The 18,080-nt window shown below is 35.7% G+C and overlaps 5 protein-coding genes and 5 non-coding genes across 12 annotated transcripts; 5 read left to right on the forward strand and 5 right to left on the reverse strand.

The window, feature by feature from the left end:
• Positions 1 to 88: 88 nt before the first annotated feature.
• On the reverse strand, positions 89 to 1,089 carry dlc-2 (putative dynein light chain 2, cytoplasmic). The gene is made up of 2 exons (NM_069897.6): positions 773 to 1,089; positions 89 to 239 (listed from the first exon to the last, which is right to left on the reverse strand). Exons 1-2 carry the CDS (start codon positions 1,010 to 1,012, stop codon positions 207 to 209), a joined length of 273 nt encoding a protein of 90 aa, NP_502298.2. The 5' UTR covers positions 1,013 to 1,089; the 3' UTR covers positions 89 to 206.
• A 1,359-nt stretch (positions 1,090 to 2,448) lies between these two features.
• M18.11 lies at positions 2,449 to 2,569 on the reverse strand. The gene has a single exon (NR_101966.1). It is a non-coding gene; the product is annotated as an Unclassified non-coding RNA M18.11 (non-coding RNA).
• A 705-nt stretch (positions 2,570 to 3,274) lies between these two features.
• M18.12 lies at positions 3,275 to 3,566 on the forward strand. The gene has a single exon (NR_147811.1). It is a non-coding gene; the product is annotated as an Unclassified non-coding RNA M18.12 (non-coding RNA).
• A 755-nt stretch (positions 3,567 to 4,321) lies between these two features.
• Positions 4,322 to 10,677, reverse strand: ddb-1 (DNA damage-binding protein 1). The gene is made up of 12 exons (NM_069898.9): positions 10,564 to 10,677; positions 10,369 to 10,511; positions 9,621 to 9,909; positions 9,375 to 9,576; positions 8,561 to 8,885; positions 7,811 to 8,512; positions 6,865 to 7,199; positions 6,302 to 6,525; positions 5,866 to 5,992; positions 4,988 to 5,804; positions 4,831 to 4,936; positions 4,322 to 4,775 (listed from the first exon to the last, which is right to left on the reverse strand). The coding sequence occupies exons 1-12, from the start codon at positions 10,634 to 10,636 to the stop codon at positions 4,714 to 4,716; spliced, it is 3,405 nt and encodes a 1,134-aa protein (NP_502299.1). The 5' UTR covers positions 10,637 to 10,677; the 3' UTR covers positions 4,322 to 4,713.
• A 144-nt stretch (positions 10,678 to 10,821) lies between these two features.
• Positions 10,822 to 12,394, forward strand: M18.6 (CULT domain-containing protein). 2 transcript variants are annotated; one of them, NM_001306995.3, is made up of 4 exons: positions 10,822 to 11,114; positions 11,158 to 11,390; positions 11,438 to 11,989; positions 12,039 to 12,394. In NM_001306995.3, exons 1-4 carry the CDS (start codon positions 11,004 to 11,006, stop codon positions 12,277 to 12,279), a joined length of 1,137 nt encoding a protein of 378 aa, NP_001293924.1. In that variant the 5' UTR covers positions 10,822 to 11,003; the 3' UTR covers positions 12,280 to 12,394. The 2 variants fall into 2 exon arrangements, with proteins under 2 accessions (NP_001293924.1, NP_502300.2); NM_069899.4 differs by having other exon boundaries at positions 10,867 to 11,114; positions 11,165 to 11,390; positions 12,039 to 12,393.
• On the forward strand, positions 10,900 to 10,920 carry 21ur-12373. Its single transcript, NR_056761.1, has one exon.
• Positions 12,117 to 12,137, reverse strand: 21ur-13274. The gene has a single exon (NR_056762.1).
• A 399-nt stretch (positions 12,395 to 12,793) lies between the features above and the next one.
• On the forward strand, positions 12,794 to 14,321 carry aly-3 (Chromatin target of PRMT1 protein C-terminal domain-containing protein). Of its 2 annotated transcripts, NM_001083228.6 has the most exons (5): positions 12,794 to 13,033; positions 13,084 to 13,203; positions 13,251 to 13,342; positions 13,759 to 13,885; positions 13,936 to 14,321. In NM_001083228.6, exons 1-5 carry the CDS (start codon positions 12,826 to 12,828, stop codon positions 14,109 to 14,111), a joined length of 723 nt encoding a protein of 240 aa, NP_001076697.1. In that variant the 5' UTR covers positions 12,794 to 12,825; the 3' UTR covers positions 14,112 to 14,321. The 2 variants fall into 2 exon arrangements, 1 of the variants encoding a protein (NP_001076697.1); NR_003454.1 differs by having other exon boundaries at positions 12,826 to 13,033; positions 13,251 to 13,885; positions 13,936 to 14,111.
• Positions 14,322 to 14,463: 142 nt separating this feature from the next.
• dhhc-6 (Palmitoyltransferase) lies at positions 14,464 to 16,297 on the forward strand (the record flags this gene model as incomplete). The annotated part of the gene is made up of 5 exons (NM_069901.9): positions 14,464 to 14,586; positions 14,634 to 14,919; positions 15,101 to 15,409; positions 15,458 to 15,669; positions 15,773 to 16,297. The coding sequence occupies 5 exons, from the start codon at positions 14,464 to 14,466 to the stop codon at positions 16,136 to 16,138; spliced, it is 1,296 nt and encodes a 431-aa protein (NP_502302.2). The 3' UTR covers positions 16,139 to 16,297.
• On the reverse strand, positions 16,273 to 16,569 carry B0001.10. The gene has a single exon (NR_056763.1). It is a non-coding gene; the product is annotated as an Unclassified non-coding RNA B0001.10 (non-coding RNA).
• Positions 16,570 to 18,080: the final 1,511 nt, after the last annotated feature.

The following is an 18,080-nucleotide window of genomic DNA, read 5'->3' on the forward strand; positions in this document are numbered from 1 at the left end:
AAGTTACTTTCTTCCCTTTTTCACTTTCTTTTGATATCAGAAAAGTGAAGGTACAGGTTGATTAAAAACTATTTAGTAACAGTGAATAAAAAAATATTTTTCCAATTTCATATATTTTATTTGATAAGCCAATACTTATAACAAGATGAAATGCAATTTAATGAAATCAAAGCTCCTTTGAATATTTACAATTTGATGAATTCCTTTTAATATCCGCACTTGTAGATCATCACATTCACCTGAAATTTGGAGTATATTTGAAGTAGCAGGCTCATTATAGTAAGGGACGTGTGTTATTACGTGCCTGCCTACATACCTACCTACTATCTGACGCGAACTTTGGTTATTGATTGTACAGGCTTAATTTACCAATATCAATCAATTAGTAGAAGTTTCAATTGAAAAATTAAAAAATTTCAAATACACTTTGGCAGTAGATACACGTGGAGGTACGAGATAGGCATAGCTCGCCTTGAAGGTATACCTTAGGCGGCAAAGGTTAGGAGCAAGAGTGCTTGCCTATAAGCAAACAATCTTACTCCTAATTGTAAGAAGAGCAGTTTGGAAAGTGAACTTATAACGAGCGACATGGATAGAATTCTAGAAACATTTTGCCAAAATGGTATACGTTTTTTAGTTATAGGTATGACCAGTAGGTATCTTTGAAGCTTAGGCAGGTTACTTGCCCACTACTTGTTTACTTGCCCACATGTAACTATATTTGATTATTTTTCTGTTAAGCACAACATTTATAAAACTGATTCCCTCTTACCTTATTGCACTTGAGAAGAATAAAATGTCCCATTTCATAACTAACACGACTCCCGAAACACTTTCCACAGATGACATGCCACGTGGCGCCGAACTTCTTGTCAAGCTCTTCCTTCACAAAAGCAGCCACATCTTTATCAATATTGTACAGCCTCTGAGCCTCCCGGACAACAGAAATCACCATATCTCGTTGTGGATCTTCCATATCTGTCTCCTTTACTTCAATCTTTTCTTCCGACATTTTGAAATATTCGGATGTTTTAATCGTCGGAATGTGATGTATGAAATTGGAACTGGAGATCGGGGTAACTCTGCAAATTTTATTTTGGAGAGTTTTGAAACATGAACTTTGAAAATGAAATATGACGAACTTTTTGTAAAATGATCAGCGAATCGATCAGCTAATCAGATCAAACAAACATCATTTTTGTGAAAAAAAAGTGCAAAAAATATGGAGAGATGAGAAGGTTTTATAAATTGGCGGAAATAAACTTTTTATAAAAATTTGAATTTCATACTTTATCTGTTTCATATGTTTAAAAACATTCGAGATGGAAGGTATTCAAGTGTTAATTAGGAAATTACGGTATTTAATTTTTGCGTTTTAGTATCGAAAAAATATTGTATCAAACTACTATTCTAGCAGTTTCAGAAAAATTGTAAACACTTTTTTTTAATGCTCAGAGTTTCCGAAATAATGCTTCTCAATTCAAGATTTTATGCACAATAAACACAAAATGTTCGCTCAATGGAGATTGGTAGAAATCCATTTTGAAAGCGCATTTTCTTAAATCTCAACCTCATTTGTCTATTTTCAGTTTGAAAAACTAGGCAATTTGTAAAGCCCACGCTAAAATGAGAACATCAATTTCGTATATTTTAAAGGATTTTATGAGAGATGGGAAGACATGGGTTACTGTAGAAGTTGCTCGAAATTGGCATATGGTTTGGAAGCTATTCTATTGTATGGTACATATGTTTTTTTTATTTCTGAACGGTTTTTTCTTCTCTTTTCCTATAAATTGTTTGTTTTTTCAGGTTTTTATGAACAAATTGGAGATTTTTTCGTTTTGGCGAAAGAATTACGACAAGTGCAAAATATTTTTGAATGAAAAAAAAAACTTAAATAACTCCGACCTTCAAAAAATGTTTCAATTTGATATAATAGGGTCTGGACCAGAGGTGTGCGGCAAATTTGCCGGATTTGCCGAGCTCGGTAAATTTTGAGATTTGCCGCACACACCTGATCTGAACCTTAGGAAAGATCTAGAATAAGTGCAAGATATGAAGCGGAAATAGAAAAAAAATCGAAAAATAGACAAATAGGCTCCGCCCAAAAAATGGTTTAAATTGCATTATTTCAACGGGTTTTTGTTCAAATTTGAAGTCGCAACTTTTTTCTACATATATTTCACTGACATGGTAAATGTAAACAGTTATCGGCTGAAATTAGAGTAGATTTGATTTTTATTTAAACTCCAGATCAAAAGTCAATTGAAATTCACAATAACAAAAAAACGTTAAAATTGTAAAATAAACATCCTTATTATGTCTGTTTTTGACATATTCTATTCTTAGAATACCCTAGAAATAAACCAAAATCAAGACACACATTCAAGTATCAGTTCATTCTCATGAAAGTGAAATGGCCTCCCACATAAACCTATCTCTTACAAATATCTCAAAATCCTAGGCGGGCTCCTCCTCGCATTCAATTTGAGACCAAAAAAACACAACATTGCAAAAAAAAAGTGCATCTGAAACAAGAGAAACCCCTTAGGAGCCACCACCGGAGCTTGAGAGTAAAAAGTTGAGATGAGGAGCAAGAACTTTTGTGGCGCCCGTGTGTGAAGCCAGTTTGGCAACAACAGTTGGTCGATTTGTCGCAATCAGAAAAGAAAAAGACAAAAAGGAAGGAAAAAACACAGAAGAAACATAGATAAAGAAGAAAGAAAATGATGAGAAGATGAAATGAGAAGAGCCTCTTTGGCTCATGCTTCACAAGAAAAAGCTTGTGGCATTTCTGTCTCTCTCTCATGACCTCATCAAAACGTTATTTTTTCACTTTGTGGCTCTGCTTTCAAGATATCTCGAGACATGTATTTGATGGATGAATGTGAACATTCTTGGTGCCGAAACTAACACATTTCAACCAAGAGCCATGAGAAAGAAAATTCATCAGTAATAGTAATAGGAAGGAAAAGTCGAGAATAACAAAAACAGTGTCATTGAGAAAAGAGAAGGGGGAGGTCAAAAAACACATGAAACATCGAGCAGAATGGTTTATTGAGAAGATGTGCTGGGAGCGAAAAGAGAACTGGAAATAAATAGAAAATGTTGAAAAAAAAACAAATTTGGAAATTTTATACTTTACGTAGACTGTCACTTGTGAGGATTTTGTCAAAAATTAGGTTCGTACGAGAATATTGGTAATAAATTGTCAATCCTTCAAAAGTTATTACTCCAAACTTTATTTCATAGACGTTTAAAATTGTAATTTTCAGTATATATTACACACATGGGTTTCGCCACGAGGACTACGAATCACAGTAACCCGTGGCTGCTCCCACAAGACCGTTCAAGTAAACTAAATGCACAAATTGCTGTCAAGACCCATGGGCGCAAGAAAAGGTGAACAATTTCATCGAATAAGTAATACTATGTGTTGCACCATGTGTTTTATTTTGAGAGAGCCACATTTTTCTATAATTTTTACACATAAAATTTGAGCTTTTGTAAGTAAAAACTAGCAACCTCAAACTCTAGTTTACAAGTTATAAAACTTTGTGTCTTCAACATTTTAACTAATAGTTTTTTTTTAAACTTTTCACTCGAATTTCACTTGTAAAAAAAAAATTTTACGGTACCCGGTCTCGACACGATACATATTTTATTAATTGCAAAAAAGGTGTGCGCCTTTAAAGAGTACTGTAACTTCAAACTTTTGTCGCTGCGGAATTTTCATCGATTTTTCATTGTTTTATATTTTCAATCAATGCATTTTTTTACTGATAAAACCGATAAAAAAAGAAAAATCGACGAAAACTCCACAGCAACAAAGTTTTGAATTACAGTAATTTTTTAAAGGCGCCTTTCATAAAAACTTGTCGTTTCGAGACCTGGTACCGTATACTTGCCCCGAAAAATTTCAGAATCGGCTATAAAAACTATTTAAACTGGAAATCTGCAAACGATGCTAGATACAAGTAGGGGTATTTGGAAAATGTCCGTTCAGTATTAAATTGTTATCCCAACGAGTTGAGCAGGAAGCCTAGAATTGAGATTTATTTGATTTCCACTCAATTTAGCTCCTTCTCAAGTTTAACTGAATACTTCGGCCACGAACAAGAAAAAAACGACAAACGATTCGACATCCTGGAAAGCACAAAAAGTAGAAGAAATTGGATGAAATGTGACGACACGTGCTTTGTTTTTTTTGCCAATCTTTGTGAAAAGAGCATGGGAGACGAAGAGACGCAGTGACGAGATATTTGGAAAGAGAAAAGGATGAAAGGAGCAGATAGTGGAAAGACAAATTGAACATTTGAATCACAAATTAGGTTTTATTTCGATAGACACAAAACGAGATAGAGGGTTAGAAAAAAGAAAAGAAAGAGGAAAAGAAAGAAGAAAAAAACAATTTGGGGGGAAAAGGTAGAACAAAAACAACAACAAAACCAATTTACTAGGATTTCAAACTTTACTGAAATTCTTTTGTTCAACCTGTTTCCAAAAAATCCGAAAAACTTACTCAATTTATTCAAAGTCAGACACAAAGATTTAAGCTAGCGTAAAAAAATCATAACAACTTATAAAAAAAACGAAAAAAGGAATCCAAATCAAATTTGAATTAATATTACAAATCGAGTTAATGATCATCACTCGAGATTTTGATAACCGAGAATCATGGTACAGTAATTGGAATGATAGTCGAGACGATAATCAGTGCATTCTCGCCAAATCCTCGATGACTTTGAGAATTTCAACTGGATCTCTTGGCAGACCTGAAATTATCATTTTTACAATTTGAATTATTTTTATTTAAATAAAAAATCGTACTTGGATCCCATCCTTTGTCAGATACTTTACTCAAGATATCCATTGCAACAGAACGATCCATGTCGAGAATCGATTCAACGAGATCTCCATCGACGAATCCGGATGGCTGAAAAATTAATATTTTGAAAAAATCTTCTCGTAATTGATAAAAACTCACCGGTTCCGCTCTTTTCTGGAACACAAAAGTTCTGTAACTGGAATGTTCAATGTGCATGCAGTTTTTAACGGAATCTGCGATAGCCTTTTCAATTGCAATCAAAAACTTTTTCCATTTGTCATCAATCTGCACAATCATTCCAATTGTTCCCTGATTTGTTCCAAACATGATTGGTTGACTGTACTGGATAATACTATCTTCTGGTTGAATGACAAGAGTCGATCTTGTCATGACTTTTGGAAGCTCTCCGAGATACCAATATCCAGTTGGTTCCAACACATATCGACCATCATCAGTAATCGGACGGGTTTTATCAACTTCTACAGTGAACAGATTCAGATGAGCTTCTCCTCCAAGGATTGATTCAGCTGTGATGAACTCGCAAGTAACCATCCATTGACTATTCCAATCTTTAGCAACTTCCTCAAAATTTCCTTCCAGCATTCTGTACGAGAGAAGAGAGACAGATCTCATCACATCAGCCACTGCAACCTCTTCATTCATAACTTTAAGATCAAGTGCAATGACATGATTGAAGCTACTGCATTCCAGTCGAAGTTCCTTATCAGTTGTCCATTCGAATAGTCTAATTGAGCTATTAATTGCAGCAACCAATTTTCCATTCAGAATTCGAATAGCTAAAGGACTTCCACGAACAACCAATTCATGTACACGTCGAAGTTTCGATCTTTCCACGTCGTCAACTTCAAATACCACGATTCTACCGATCTTCGTCTCTGTTTCGTCTGGATAGATAAGACCAGTTCCAACAACGTAGTAGGTGCTCGAGTCGTTTGTGAATTGTCCAGAGATGCAACTGAAATAATTTTAAATTTATATTTGAAAAAACAAGGATTTTTAATATAAAAACACAAAACCTCAACGCAGTTTCCCATGGTCCGAATTCATGTGAATGAAGTACTTGAAATGTGTTTTGATCGAGAACCATAAAACTGCTTGTGGTATTTGGAGGACTTTCATCCATGTCAGCTCGGGTGGATGCAACTGAAAACGCGTTTTTATTGAAATAGAAAAGGAAGTCAGAATCAAGAGTATCCTCGAATTTTTCCGATTTTTTACAGAAAAAATCGAAACAAAAAATTTTGATTTTTTTAAATTGAATAATAATTTAATAAAAATTTTTTAAATCACATTTTGCTCATTTGGAAGCGAAAAACCTGAGAGAACATACAATTTTCCTCTCAAAAAAGGAAAGATGGCCAAAATTTTCAGCTTTTTAGAATTTTTGAAAAATCCGAAAACTGAAACTCTGGAATCTCATTAATATCTAAACTATTTTGAGAATCGACACACCTTTTGGTCGACTTTGAGAAGTGACAAGTGCATTTTTCGAAGCAAAAACTCGTTCAGCCTTCGATTCAGTTCGATTCGAGCAGACTCCATATGTACTTGTGCTCTTTTGATATGCAATACGAAGAACAGATTCTCCCATTGGAATCGAGCGAACGTGGATCTTCTGAATATCGTCAACTGTGCCAAAAACCATCGAATTTCCATCCGAAATGACCAAACAATCTCTGAAAACACAACTTTTTGATTTTTTTTTTGAGAAATCACTGGCTTTTTGGGTTTTTCCTCGATCACCCATTTTTCAACAAATTATTTTTGACTTTTCAATTTGTGGTATTTTTTGGAGCTTCGAAAATATGTTTTGGACTTTGGAGTTAACTCTTGTTAAAATATTTTTGAGCATTAGAGGTGCGAAAATTTCAATATTTTTGGTTTTTTTGTAGTACTCAAAAAAAATTAGGATTTTTTTGAGTCATTATTGAGTGTTTATGCTGGTATTTTAAAGTTTTTTAGTGTATTTTTCGACTCGTAAACCGAAAACAAGAATATATTTTCTGTCCGCTTACCGATAGGCGCTGGAACTCAGCGAGCACACAGTATCGACGAGTTTAACATTAACATTGGAGAAGACAAGCTTTTTGCTGGCCGAGAAGATGATCACTGGACGATCAGAACAGACGAACAAGTGTTGTCGATTCTTGTTGCGTACACGATGAAGACTCGGTGGTCGTGTTCCGACATTTGACTTTTTTGGTTCACCGTGTGTTCCTGTTTTGATATCAAACACATAATAAACAAGTGCACCGTCTCCGAAAGCAACAAGAAGATAATGAACTTCTTCTATGCATGTTGCAATGATCGAACGAGGAATGATCTTTGTTGGAAGATCCGTGTGGCACACCTGAAATTAGATGAGTTGAAATAGATGTGATGAGATGATTCAGAAAATCGAAAAACAAAAATTTTTCGTTTTTTCGATTTTTCAGAATTTTTTATTTTGGTCATTGTTCTTTTTTTTTAAATGAAAGTACCATACTTTTTTCTCATTAATATAAACAAAATTAGATAGAAAATCATATTTTACGGTTAATTTTCGAATTTTTTTTCTGATTTTCCGGAAAATCGAAAATTTTCGTTTTTCAATTTTTTTGATTTTCCCTGAAAAACATCGAACAATCGAAAAATGACACCCTTGATGAGCAAATGATTTCAAACTTCTCTCTTTATATTGTTTCGGCATTTCCACAAAACGACTTTTTTTTTGAAAATAACATTTATTTTAGCTGGACAATATCATCAAATTCTCAAAATTGGCCTGAAAATTGACTTTTTTCAATTATCGAAAATTCTCGATTTATCTTGGCATTTTCAGGCACTTTATCAATTTTTTCAGCTGAAATGAATGTTACTTTTTAGAAAAATCAAGCGATTTTCTATATTTTGATGCTAATTTTTTAATCTGGAGAAGCATGGTGCAATTGGTCATTTTTTAAATTTGCAATTATCACTTACAGTTATAAGATCAGGTAGCTGAATTACTTCCATCGCAAATGTACTCCAAAATGCTAAAACCAAGAAGGTTGCTTTATTGTTAGGATCGTCTCCTTCATTCGAAAGGTCCAAACATGCAATTTCGTTTTCAAACTTCTTTTCAGCAGTCAATTGAATGTCGAGAGCACCCATTTCATCAACAATACAAGTGAGAAGGTATACTGTATCTCTAGCTGCGAGAACAATTTGTCCGTTGGCTGCATTCACAGAAACTTTCGAAATAATTTCACCGTTTGTTGGTTCCCAAAATTTGGAAAGTCCCGAAGAAGACATAAGTCGAATCTGCTTTTCCGTTGCTTGAAGAATGATTCCAGAATCGTTTGGACCAAACAAAGTGGACGCGAAAATTGTTGGCAAATCTGTGTTGATTTCCAAAAGTTTCACATCTTCAAGCTCTTCTCCCGTAATTTGCAGAACGTGGGTTTCATCAGAAAGTGAAACAATTACATAGTTGTCAGCATTCGAATCTAGACGAATGGGAAATATGCCGACGACTCCAGCCAAATCAACACTAGCCAATTCATCGATGCCGATTCCATTACGAATAACACGAAGTGATCCGTCTTTGTCAGCTCCAGTACAGGTTACAAGTTGTGGTTGTCCATCAGACTCTACCATAACCATATCACGAATTGGTCCAATGTTACTGTAGGTTTCAAGTATCTAAAAAATACATTATATTCAAATAACAAAGTAGACAATAGAACTAACCACAGAATAACTTCCTCCATTCGGTTCAGTCATAAGCCTGATAAGCTGTGAATCTCCGAGTCGAGAACCAACAAAGACTACTCCATTGTCAATATAATTGATGGAATCAGCAATTGAAGTTTCTCCAAGATAATCGATACGCATTTCTTTAACTGTGTATCCTGATTGACTTTCAGTTACATTCAACAGTAGCATTAGAAGACGTCCATCTGTATCGGAAAGAAGAAATCTTTCACCAGAAGCATCAACGATTCCGTGGCATGTGAATGTTGTGTTCTCGAGCAAAGAGCAAGTGTATGGAACTACTTCTCCGAGGTTGTCGTTTCTGAAAATTACGGAGATTTTTTATTAGAAACTGAAGTAGAATTTGTGGTGGTTTTTTGCCCAAAATAACAGAACACAGTCGCAATATTCAGAATATAACAGAAAAAAATTTTTATATGATTTTTTTAAATTTTGCAAAAGAGCAACAAAAAGGGCTGAATTATTTCTTCATCTTCCGGCTATATAACTTGGTTTTTTTTTTCGTTTTTCCTTTGCTTTATGATTAGAAACATCCGTTGTCACTTTTTTTGGTTAAAATAATCTTAAATTATTGCTTTTAAATTATTTTCAGATTTTCCGCGAATTTTTATGGGTTATGGAGTTTTTCTTGCAATTTTGGACGTGAGTTCAAAAATAATTTAGCTCTTTCTTCATTTTGTCACTAGAAAAATATATAATTTTTAGAAAACTACTTTTTTTAAAATTATATCTTCGGTACATTGACTGTTTTCCGTCATTTCTGACAAAAACCTTTTAAAAATAAACATACGGCTTGTATAGGACAGAGTTCGATCCGAGAACTATAACACCTCCAATAGCATGAGGAACTGGAATTAAAACCGAAGAATCAGCAGCAATACTGGCTTGTCTGGAATAGGTACGGAATTCCTTGTCATGCATGTTAAGATCGGAAAATTGAAGATGTTTTCCGTGATCGTCGTCATAGATGAAGGCAACTCGGTATACATCATCTAAGACAAGAGTTTTCAGATTTGCATCCAAAGATCATGCTCACCTTCTCCAGTGTCAACAAACTTGAAGTCTGAGACATTTGGATAATCAAATCTAACATTGAAATGACGTAGATCAGTACCAGATTCCCATTGAATCATTTTGACACTACCCTCGAAAGCTCGAATAGCGATGAGTCCGTTTCGATGAATCGTTAGACTGAATAAATTGTCAGTCGCTCTTCCAGTCGGATCAGCAATACATCCAGCAGCACGAGTCACAACTTTTCCGTCGCGATACGCCAAAATTGCCATGTGCCATTTTTCGGTGACAACAATCAATGAATGACGCTTCTGAATATTAAAAAAAAATAGGTTTAACTGTTTATTTTTCAAATCAGTGGAGAAAATTAGCATATTAATAGCCTATTTGAATTGCTTAAAATTGCTTTTTATACCTGAAAAAGGTATACTGAATCTCTTTAATAAATCAAGAACGGTTATTTTGACAATGATTTTCAATTCGTACCTGGTTTTTGTTTAAAATCATGAAATTCGATTGACTATGAGATAGTTACATCAAATTAATTGATTTTATTTTAACTTTTAAAATAATTTTTGAATTTTCATTGGAGACTTCACTGATTGGTGGAATTGTTGTAAACAAGCCTTGTTTACACTTTTATGTGGCTTCCACCAATCACAGATTTCTCCGCCCACTGTTTAAATGAAAATAATTTTTAAATCCTAAAAATTGAATTAAAATTGTTGAAACTCGAAGAAAAATGTCAATATATTGCAAAAAAAACCTACATCGCGTTTACATTTTACAAGTGCAATTGTCAACACTTGGCCGTAGATTGGGATCTCGCAGACATTTTTGAGTCCTTCCGGTGAAACTAGTTGAACATCAATGCGATTTCCACGAGCCACAATCAAGTTAACATTTTCGTGTCCTGAAAGAATAAAACTTAAAGAAAAAATAGGGTTTTGAAAGTTAGAACACACCTGTGAAGTTTCCGACAACAGATTCTACGACAACGGATGCCTTCTTTGCCGAAACACAGTAACTGATCGGCATGAAGAAGGCTTTCGAGTAGAAATAGTGAGTGATTCAGTTACCTGGAAAGAAAAATCATTGAGAAATTTGAAGAAAACTGATTTTTCGCAGAAATTCGCGCCTGCTAGAAATATAGCAAACAACGATTGTCTCGCACTCTCCACTGTCTAGCATGTAGCAACAGAGCGCACCTGCATTGTTTTTTTTTTGTCAAAAAAAAACAATCCTGTTTTTATCCTATTTAATTTTGTTTTTAAAATGAGCGAAGAAGAAATGGAACTTATTCAAGACGAAGATGAATCAGAATCAGAAGATTTTTATGACGCAGAAGATGCGGAGCCACAAGCCATGGAAGGACTGAATGTTGACGTGACTCACAGATTCGATTATGCTCTTCAAGACAATGAAAATAGAGAAAATTATGAAAATGAAGCCAGACTCACAGATTATGGAACAAATTGGTTTCCGATTTGTGGAGTCAGTGCTGTTTGTTTTCCTGGTGAGTTACATTTAAAAAGAAAAACCTCCCGATTTCATATTAGTTTACAGGGCAACAACTCCCGATGAAATTCCACGATGATGAACGAGAAATCTATGAAAGACTTGTATCGAGTGCTCGAGCTAATGGATTTGTTGTACTGTTTCCATTGGATATTCCAGAATGCACATCACTCCCATATATTGCTACACTTTCTAGAGTTGTTCAAGCAAATTCTAACGCTCTGAGTATGGAGTTGATGGGCGTCTACAGATGTAAAGTTTTGAAGTATAATTTGTAAGTTTTACGAAACATAATTTCCTTCTAATTTCTTTCAAATTCAGAGGGCGTGGTGAAGCAGAAGTACAATTGCTACCAGACGTCGAACTTCCATCGTTACTTCCATCATTTATTCCGAAATATGCAATACATTTACCTGCTCACGAAAAACGTTCAATTGCAACCCGAATCAATGGATATCCATTCAATGCTATTCGAGATGTTACAGAAAGTGCTGTGAATGAATGCGTGGGACTACTTTCAGGAATGCTTGGAGATGACACTGTGAGACAAGCTAAAGATCGTGGCCTCACATACTTCAGCTATTTTGCTGCAAAGCATATTTTCTCTAATCGGCTAACTGAGTACAGTCTCTTGAAAGAAGATTCAGCGAACGGTCGTATAGTTGCTGCTCTGAAGTATTTCAAAGTATTTGTCGGGAGATGTTCTAGATGTCGCATTCCAATTTTCCGCAATGAACATATCATGAGGCTTCCAGATCAAACAATGACTCATGTTAATGCTCACGGATTTGTTCACAAAATTACCTTACTGTCAGAAATACGAAACTATGATCGAGCTACACCACCATCATATGAATTCACATGGTTTCCAGAGTCAGCTTATTCAAATACCTCTTTATCATTAAATTAGTCAGATTTTCAGGTACGCATGGATTATCATTCAGTGCTCCAGATGTCATGAACACCTTGGATGGGAATATATCAGCATGACTCGTGAACCACGACGCTTTTTCGGAATTCAACGAGAAGGAATTACGTTTCAAAACGAATTACAAGAAGGCGATACAGAGGAAAATTGGGATCATGTTCCAGAGTTTGACAACGATGATCAAGAAGAAGAAGATGATGCGATGAATTTTATACGGTTAATTCTGCGTCGATGAATACTGTATCCTATTTAGTTACTTTGCTAGATATACATCACTGGTCTCAAAATAATTTTCAAGAATGATTTTTCGTTGCCAATTGGCCTTAAGAAGTAATAAACTTTTTGTATGAGCCACTCGTTGTGTCGTTAGTTTTAAATACTTGTTTCCATCCTTTTTCTTACTTTGAATTATTATTTGAAAAACGTTAAAATTTCTCTACACTGATTTTAAGCTGTCAATTTGTTTGTTTCCCTAATTCTCTGCAAAAAAATGTGTTGAGAATTTTATTCAAATAAGAGGTAACGTATGCTGTTGACCGCGTTGCGTACGCGTCGCGGTCACCAAACGCAGCGTTTTTCTCAGTTTCCTCATTTGCTCATTCCTATCTTTTCATTCATTATTTCTCATTCCACTTTGGTCTCCGCTACATTTGCTCTTCCGAATAATTATAATTTTTTTCTTTGTTTTTTCCCGTGAACTTACTTTTGATCTTAAACCAAATGTTGTCGTTCTAATTCAATTGAAAAACGTTTCAGTTTCAACTCCAACAATCTTCGAAAAATGGTTAAGGCTACCAATGTCGATTTGTCTCTTGAGGACATCATCTCTAAAACCAGAAAGACAACTGGAAGCATTCAAAAGAAATCCTTCGGAGGAGCTCGACGAGGAAATACGAGACCCACTGGACTTCCACGCCGCTCCGGCGGAAGTGGTGGATGGAAAGACTTGGACGCGGTTCAGAATCATGGAATTTCAAGCAGAGGAAATGGTGGGTTTCAAATCAATATGTATCTTATTTTCTACTCATTTTGATTATAGATAGCAAGGTTATTAGAGTAAATATCTCTAATCTTGCCCCAACAGTCATTTCAAGCGATTTGGAGGAACTCTTCGGCGACTACAGACTCAGCTCAGTTTCGGTCAACTTCAACGAGCATGGTAAGCTTGATAATATATGCAACCGTATTGAACCAATTTATTTTCAGGTGATTCATTGGGTACTGGTGACATTTCGCTCACCAAACGTGATGCTGAGAGACTTGTTCAGAAGTTTAGCGGTGTCGCTCTAGATGGAAAGGTATTGCATTGGGATACAACAAATCGATAACAAAGACTTTGAAACAATCAATTGGGGCTGAATCCTGATTAAAGTGTGTGCTCCAGCGGACGCTCCTGAATGCGTTCTGTTCTTCTTCTACCAGTTCACAGAAATCTACTGTACGCAACAACAGACCCAGGCAATCAGAATCTCGTTGTTTCCTTTCAAAAAGAGACTTAATAAACCTGTGTTGAGGTTTTTTTGTTGAGTGTGGCCGTTCATTCGATGAAGCTCGTTGAAATTAGTTTTGACCCGTGTCGTGAGATGGATTGTGAGGGGAAAGCCGTTGCTGTCGACACGCATTAATTGATTGGCTCGAGACTTGGTTATTCAAGATTTCTCCGTTACCCAAATCCTGATCTCAGGTGACACAAAATGGAACATGAATATTTCAGATCATGAAATTCGCCGTCATTGATTCGAGCAACATGGCTGGGAGAGTCGATTTTGGAAACAGATCTCGTAGTTCACCGGGAAGATCATCTCGTGGATTCCAATCGGGTCCTCGCAGAAACAATGGCAGTACGTTTTAATGATTAAATTGTGTTCACCAGAATAATCTTTATTTTCAGAACCAGAAGATTTCCTCCGCGACGGAGTGCACGCCGGTGACATCAAGAGAGGCGGAGCTGGTCGAGGTGGATTCCGCAAGGGAGGCCGTGGTGGAGCTCGTGATGCAAAACCAAAGAAGACCGAAGCTGAACTCGACGCGGAGCTCGAAGCCTACATGGCGAAGCGAAATGCCTGAGCACTTTTTTTTTAAACTATAAATCACTTTTTGAACATTCTTGATATCTGCTATAATCTCTGATCCTTCTGTTGTTCTATCACATTAATAACTCGGAATATTTTACACAATCACCAATTTTTATATTTATCGTTCTACTACTTTCCTTTCTCGTGATCTTTTTGTCCACATTTTAAAAATTCGATAAAATAATAAACTGAGCGTCAATAATTTCTTATTGGATCAAGTATGAAGTCGATTTTCGATGGAAGAATATCGTTGTCAGTTATGTGGATTCACCCAGGTCGCCACAATTATGTTCGAAATTTGATTTAATTTTAAATATTTTATTATTGAAATTTAATCAATTCAGATGACGGGTGAGGTGGTGGAGACTCCGGATTGGCCTGCTCCAATTGCAGAAATTGGAGATAAGCCTGTATTTAGACGAATGTTCCATTTTGGAACCATTTTTGCATTCTCCACAATAACCATGGTATTTTTTATATAATTTTGATCATTATAAAATAATATTTGATTCAGATTGGAGCAGTAACAACATTTTTTGCTCTTCAGTGGATGCCTGTTACTTCATACATGGGACTTTTCAATACACTAACATTTTTATTGTGGAATTATTTAACAATAGGAAATCTCTTCAACGCTTCATTCTTCGGTCCAGGATATGTGCCACGTGGCTGGAGACCAGAGAATGCAGCCGACGAGAAGAAACTTCAATTTTGTGTTCCGTGCAACGGATTCAAAGTTCCAAGATCTCACCATTGCTCAAAATGTGATCGTTGTTGTATGAAAATGGATCATCATTGTCGTAAGTTTCTAGATTAGGCCGAGCTTCTTCAATAAATAATAGATAGAGTATCGTCGGGTTTTTTGCTCGAACAGACAGTAAAGATTCTCAATATATTTACCGAATATAGCTGGAATAAAATAATACAATTTTTTAAATTTTTATGATTTTGCAAAAATCTACAAATTATATTATATTTCAGCTTGGATCAACAATTGTGTCGGTCACCGAAACCATCAATATTTCCTTCGTTTCCTGTTCTTCTCAGTTGTTGGATGTATTCACTCGACTATCATTGATGGTTCAGCACTCTATCACGCAATCTTTGCTGGATGGTATCAGAAATATGGCGATGGAACGGAGCCTATAATCCTTCTTACACCAATTTCCTTCATTGCTCTCGTATTTGCAATCGCAATGGCCATTGCTGTTGCTCTGGCTCTCACTTTTCTATTCATAACTCAACTACGATATGTGATTCGAAACAGAAATGGAATTGAAGACTATATTCGTGAGCTGCTTCTGACAATTTTTTTAAAAATACCTACTGTGTTTTCAGATGGAAAGTCTCTGAACATGCGTAAAGTCCATGAAGGTGACGATGAAGAAGAAATTGAATGGATCAAGAGTCTGGGTGAATGGACGTATCCATATGATCTTGGTTGGAAGAGAAATCTTCGTGAAGTTTTTATTGGAATTTTTGACGGGAGGACAAGAGGAAATGGAACATGGTGGCCAGTTGTGAACGGATGCACGCAGTTTACGTTTACAGTAAGTTCAAGCTCATTAAATTATTTTTTTAGAATGAAAACATTGAAGTTTTTCATTTAAAAATTGAATTACAATAAAATCCGTTAAAAATGTTTATATTCAGATCGATCAACTGCTCCAGAAACAATCGAAGCGTGGTCGTTCGCGTATAATCACCATCAGCGAAGATTTTGCTGGGACCTGCTGCGCATCTCGTAAATTCGGCTGCAAAGTTTGGATGAAACAACCGATTATCGATGGAAAATGTCTCAAAGTTTCGGCTGGTGAAACAATCGTGGCAACACGTGGAATTGCTGGCTGGGTATATGGATTCCGAGAGTCGGATCCACGGAACAAAGGATGGTTCCCGCTTGAGATTTCTAATATGAAAAAGAAAAACGACACGAAACCGGATGAAACATCTACTAGTGAAGATGAGACATCCCAGGATACGGCTACTACTGAAGAAGAAGAAAAGAAGAATCAGTGATCAATTTATTATTTGTATTTTTATGTACTTGTTGAATATTCGTGTGTGATATTTATTGCCTTTCACCTCTCAAAAATCTAATTGCTCTAGATTCTGTCATTCCATGTTTTTATGTAGTGTTTTCTGATAACTACCACCAGACAATAAATTATTTTATCGATTTCCACCATCTCACAACGCCTTCTAATCATGTTCTTAACAGGTAATAGGATTTAGTCGGGAACCCTCTCAACAGAGAGTCGATCTATAACATTCTCGTTTGTCTCTCTCTGAATCGCTTTTTTCCGCTTCCCGTTATAATTTGCGTGTAAGTGAATACAGAAAAATCGGAGACGAAAAGAGGGTCTCCACGACTAGAATGCTCTCTCAGAATGCTCACCGCCTAATGATCTTGGAATCGGCGACGTAAAAGTGAATTATTGGCACGAGAGAGTATTCAGAGTAGGTGTAGTGGTGAGCTTTTTTTGGGAATTTATTTATTTCAAAAGTTCCCAATATTTATGTCATCCGACAGAAAATCTAAATTTTGATTTTTTTAAGTAAAAATTTTGTATAGCAAAACTGAGCTGTAAATCCATGCAACAACAAAAAACAAAAATGAATTTTATTCTACAGTAAGATATTTCTAGCGCTTCAAGACCCGCACCCCGAAAGGAGTGTGTCCCTTTAAGGTAATTGACAGTAGCACACAGGTTGTTTTATTTTGTTTTTCGATTTTCTCTGTTTTTCGATCAAATTCTGTGGTATTTTTATACGGTTTCTAGAAAAAAAAAACTATTTTCAAATATTTATCTACTCTGATTTCCTATTTTTCAAAAAAAAATGTTCAGTTTTTCCGATTTGTTGCGTTTTCCCGTTACATAAATTGATTTTTCTTTAAATTTAAAATTTGTTTTGCACAATTAGGTCAATGTTAGAGTTTCTACGATTTTCTAGCAAGTTGTCATGCTTTCATTGCGGAAAAATACCTCAAAATCTTACAAGCAAGAGTTTTTTTTCAAAATTGAAAAAAAACCTAAAATAATTTTAGAAAACTTTTATAATTTTTTTTGCAGTTAGATGTGGTAGCAGTTAGTGCAAGAACCCCTCGTAGTATTCTCCAATGACGAGATTTCAGAATTTCTTGGCAAAAATAGGGATTTTTAATTTTGAGAAACCTAATTTCACATGCCTAAATAAAGAAACAACCGTTTAGAACAATTGACATCATAGAGCAAAACAATAATCAAAAAACGACGCTCTTGATGACTCAGAAACAGAAACTGTCGGAAAAATTCTTACAGTCGGAAAATTGAAATTATCTGCGTTTCTGCATCCATTCAACTATTTCTTCCCGTTATCGACTCGAAATCTCCCGCAGTGAATGAGAGTATTCTCCCCTCCTTCAGTCCCTCACAAACATCTCTCCGCCCATTCCATTCCTAACAGGCTCCACCCATTTTTGCGGGGAAACGCGCGTCAACTCCATAGACTCGTTGTGACTCATTTCTTTTCCTGTGTTTATTGATTTGTAACAGCTGTATTCTTTTGGCACACGAAGGGGGTACTGTACTTGTGCTCCTCCCCTTATTTCAACATCTTTTTGACACACGGCTCACCACGGTTATGACGTCAAACAGCACCTTTATAACCAAATAGATCAGTATTTTGAAATGTTATTTGATTCACCATCTATACATTTTCACACGCATCCCATAATCTTCTGATAAATTATCGGAAATTGAAGAATATCGGGAGAAAATGTCGTGGGAAAATCTACGACTATAAAATTCGACAGGCTGAAAAACAATATCACTTTTTCTGTTTTTTCACTTCTAAGAAGTTTTTGAACCGATTTTTTTGTGTCAAAATACGGTACCAGGTCTCACCACGACAATGTTTGTTAACTCCGGAAAGGTGTGCGCCTTTAAAGAGTACTGTAACTTCAAACCAGCGTTGCTGC

This window comes from Caenorhabditis elegans, chromosome IV (assembly GCF_000002985.6).
Source record: "Caenorhabditis elegans chromosome IV".
In the NCBI taxonomy this organism is placed as follows: Eukaryota; Metazoa; Nematoda; class Chromadorea; order Rhabditida; family Rhabditidae; genus Caenorhabditis; species Caenorhabditis elegans.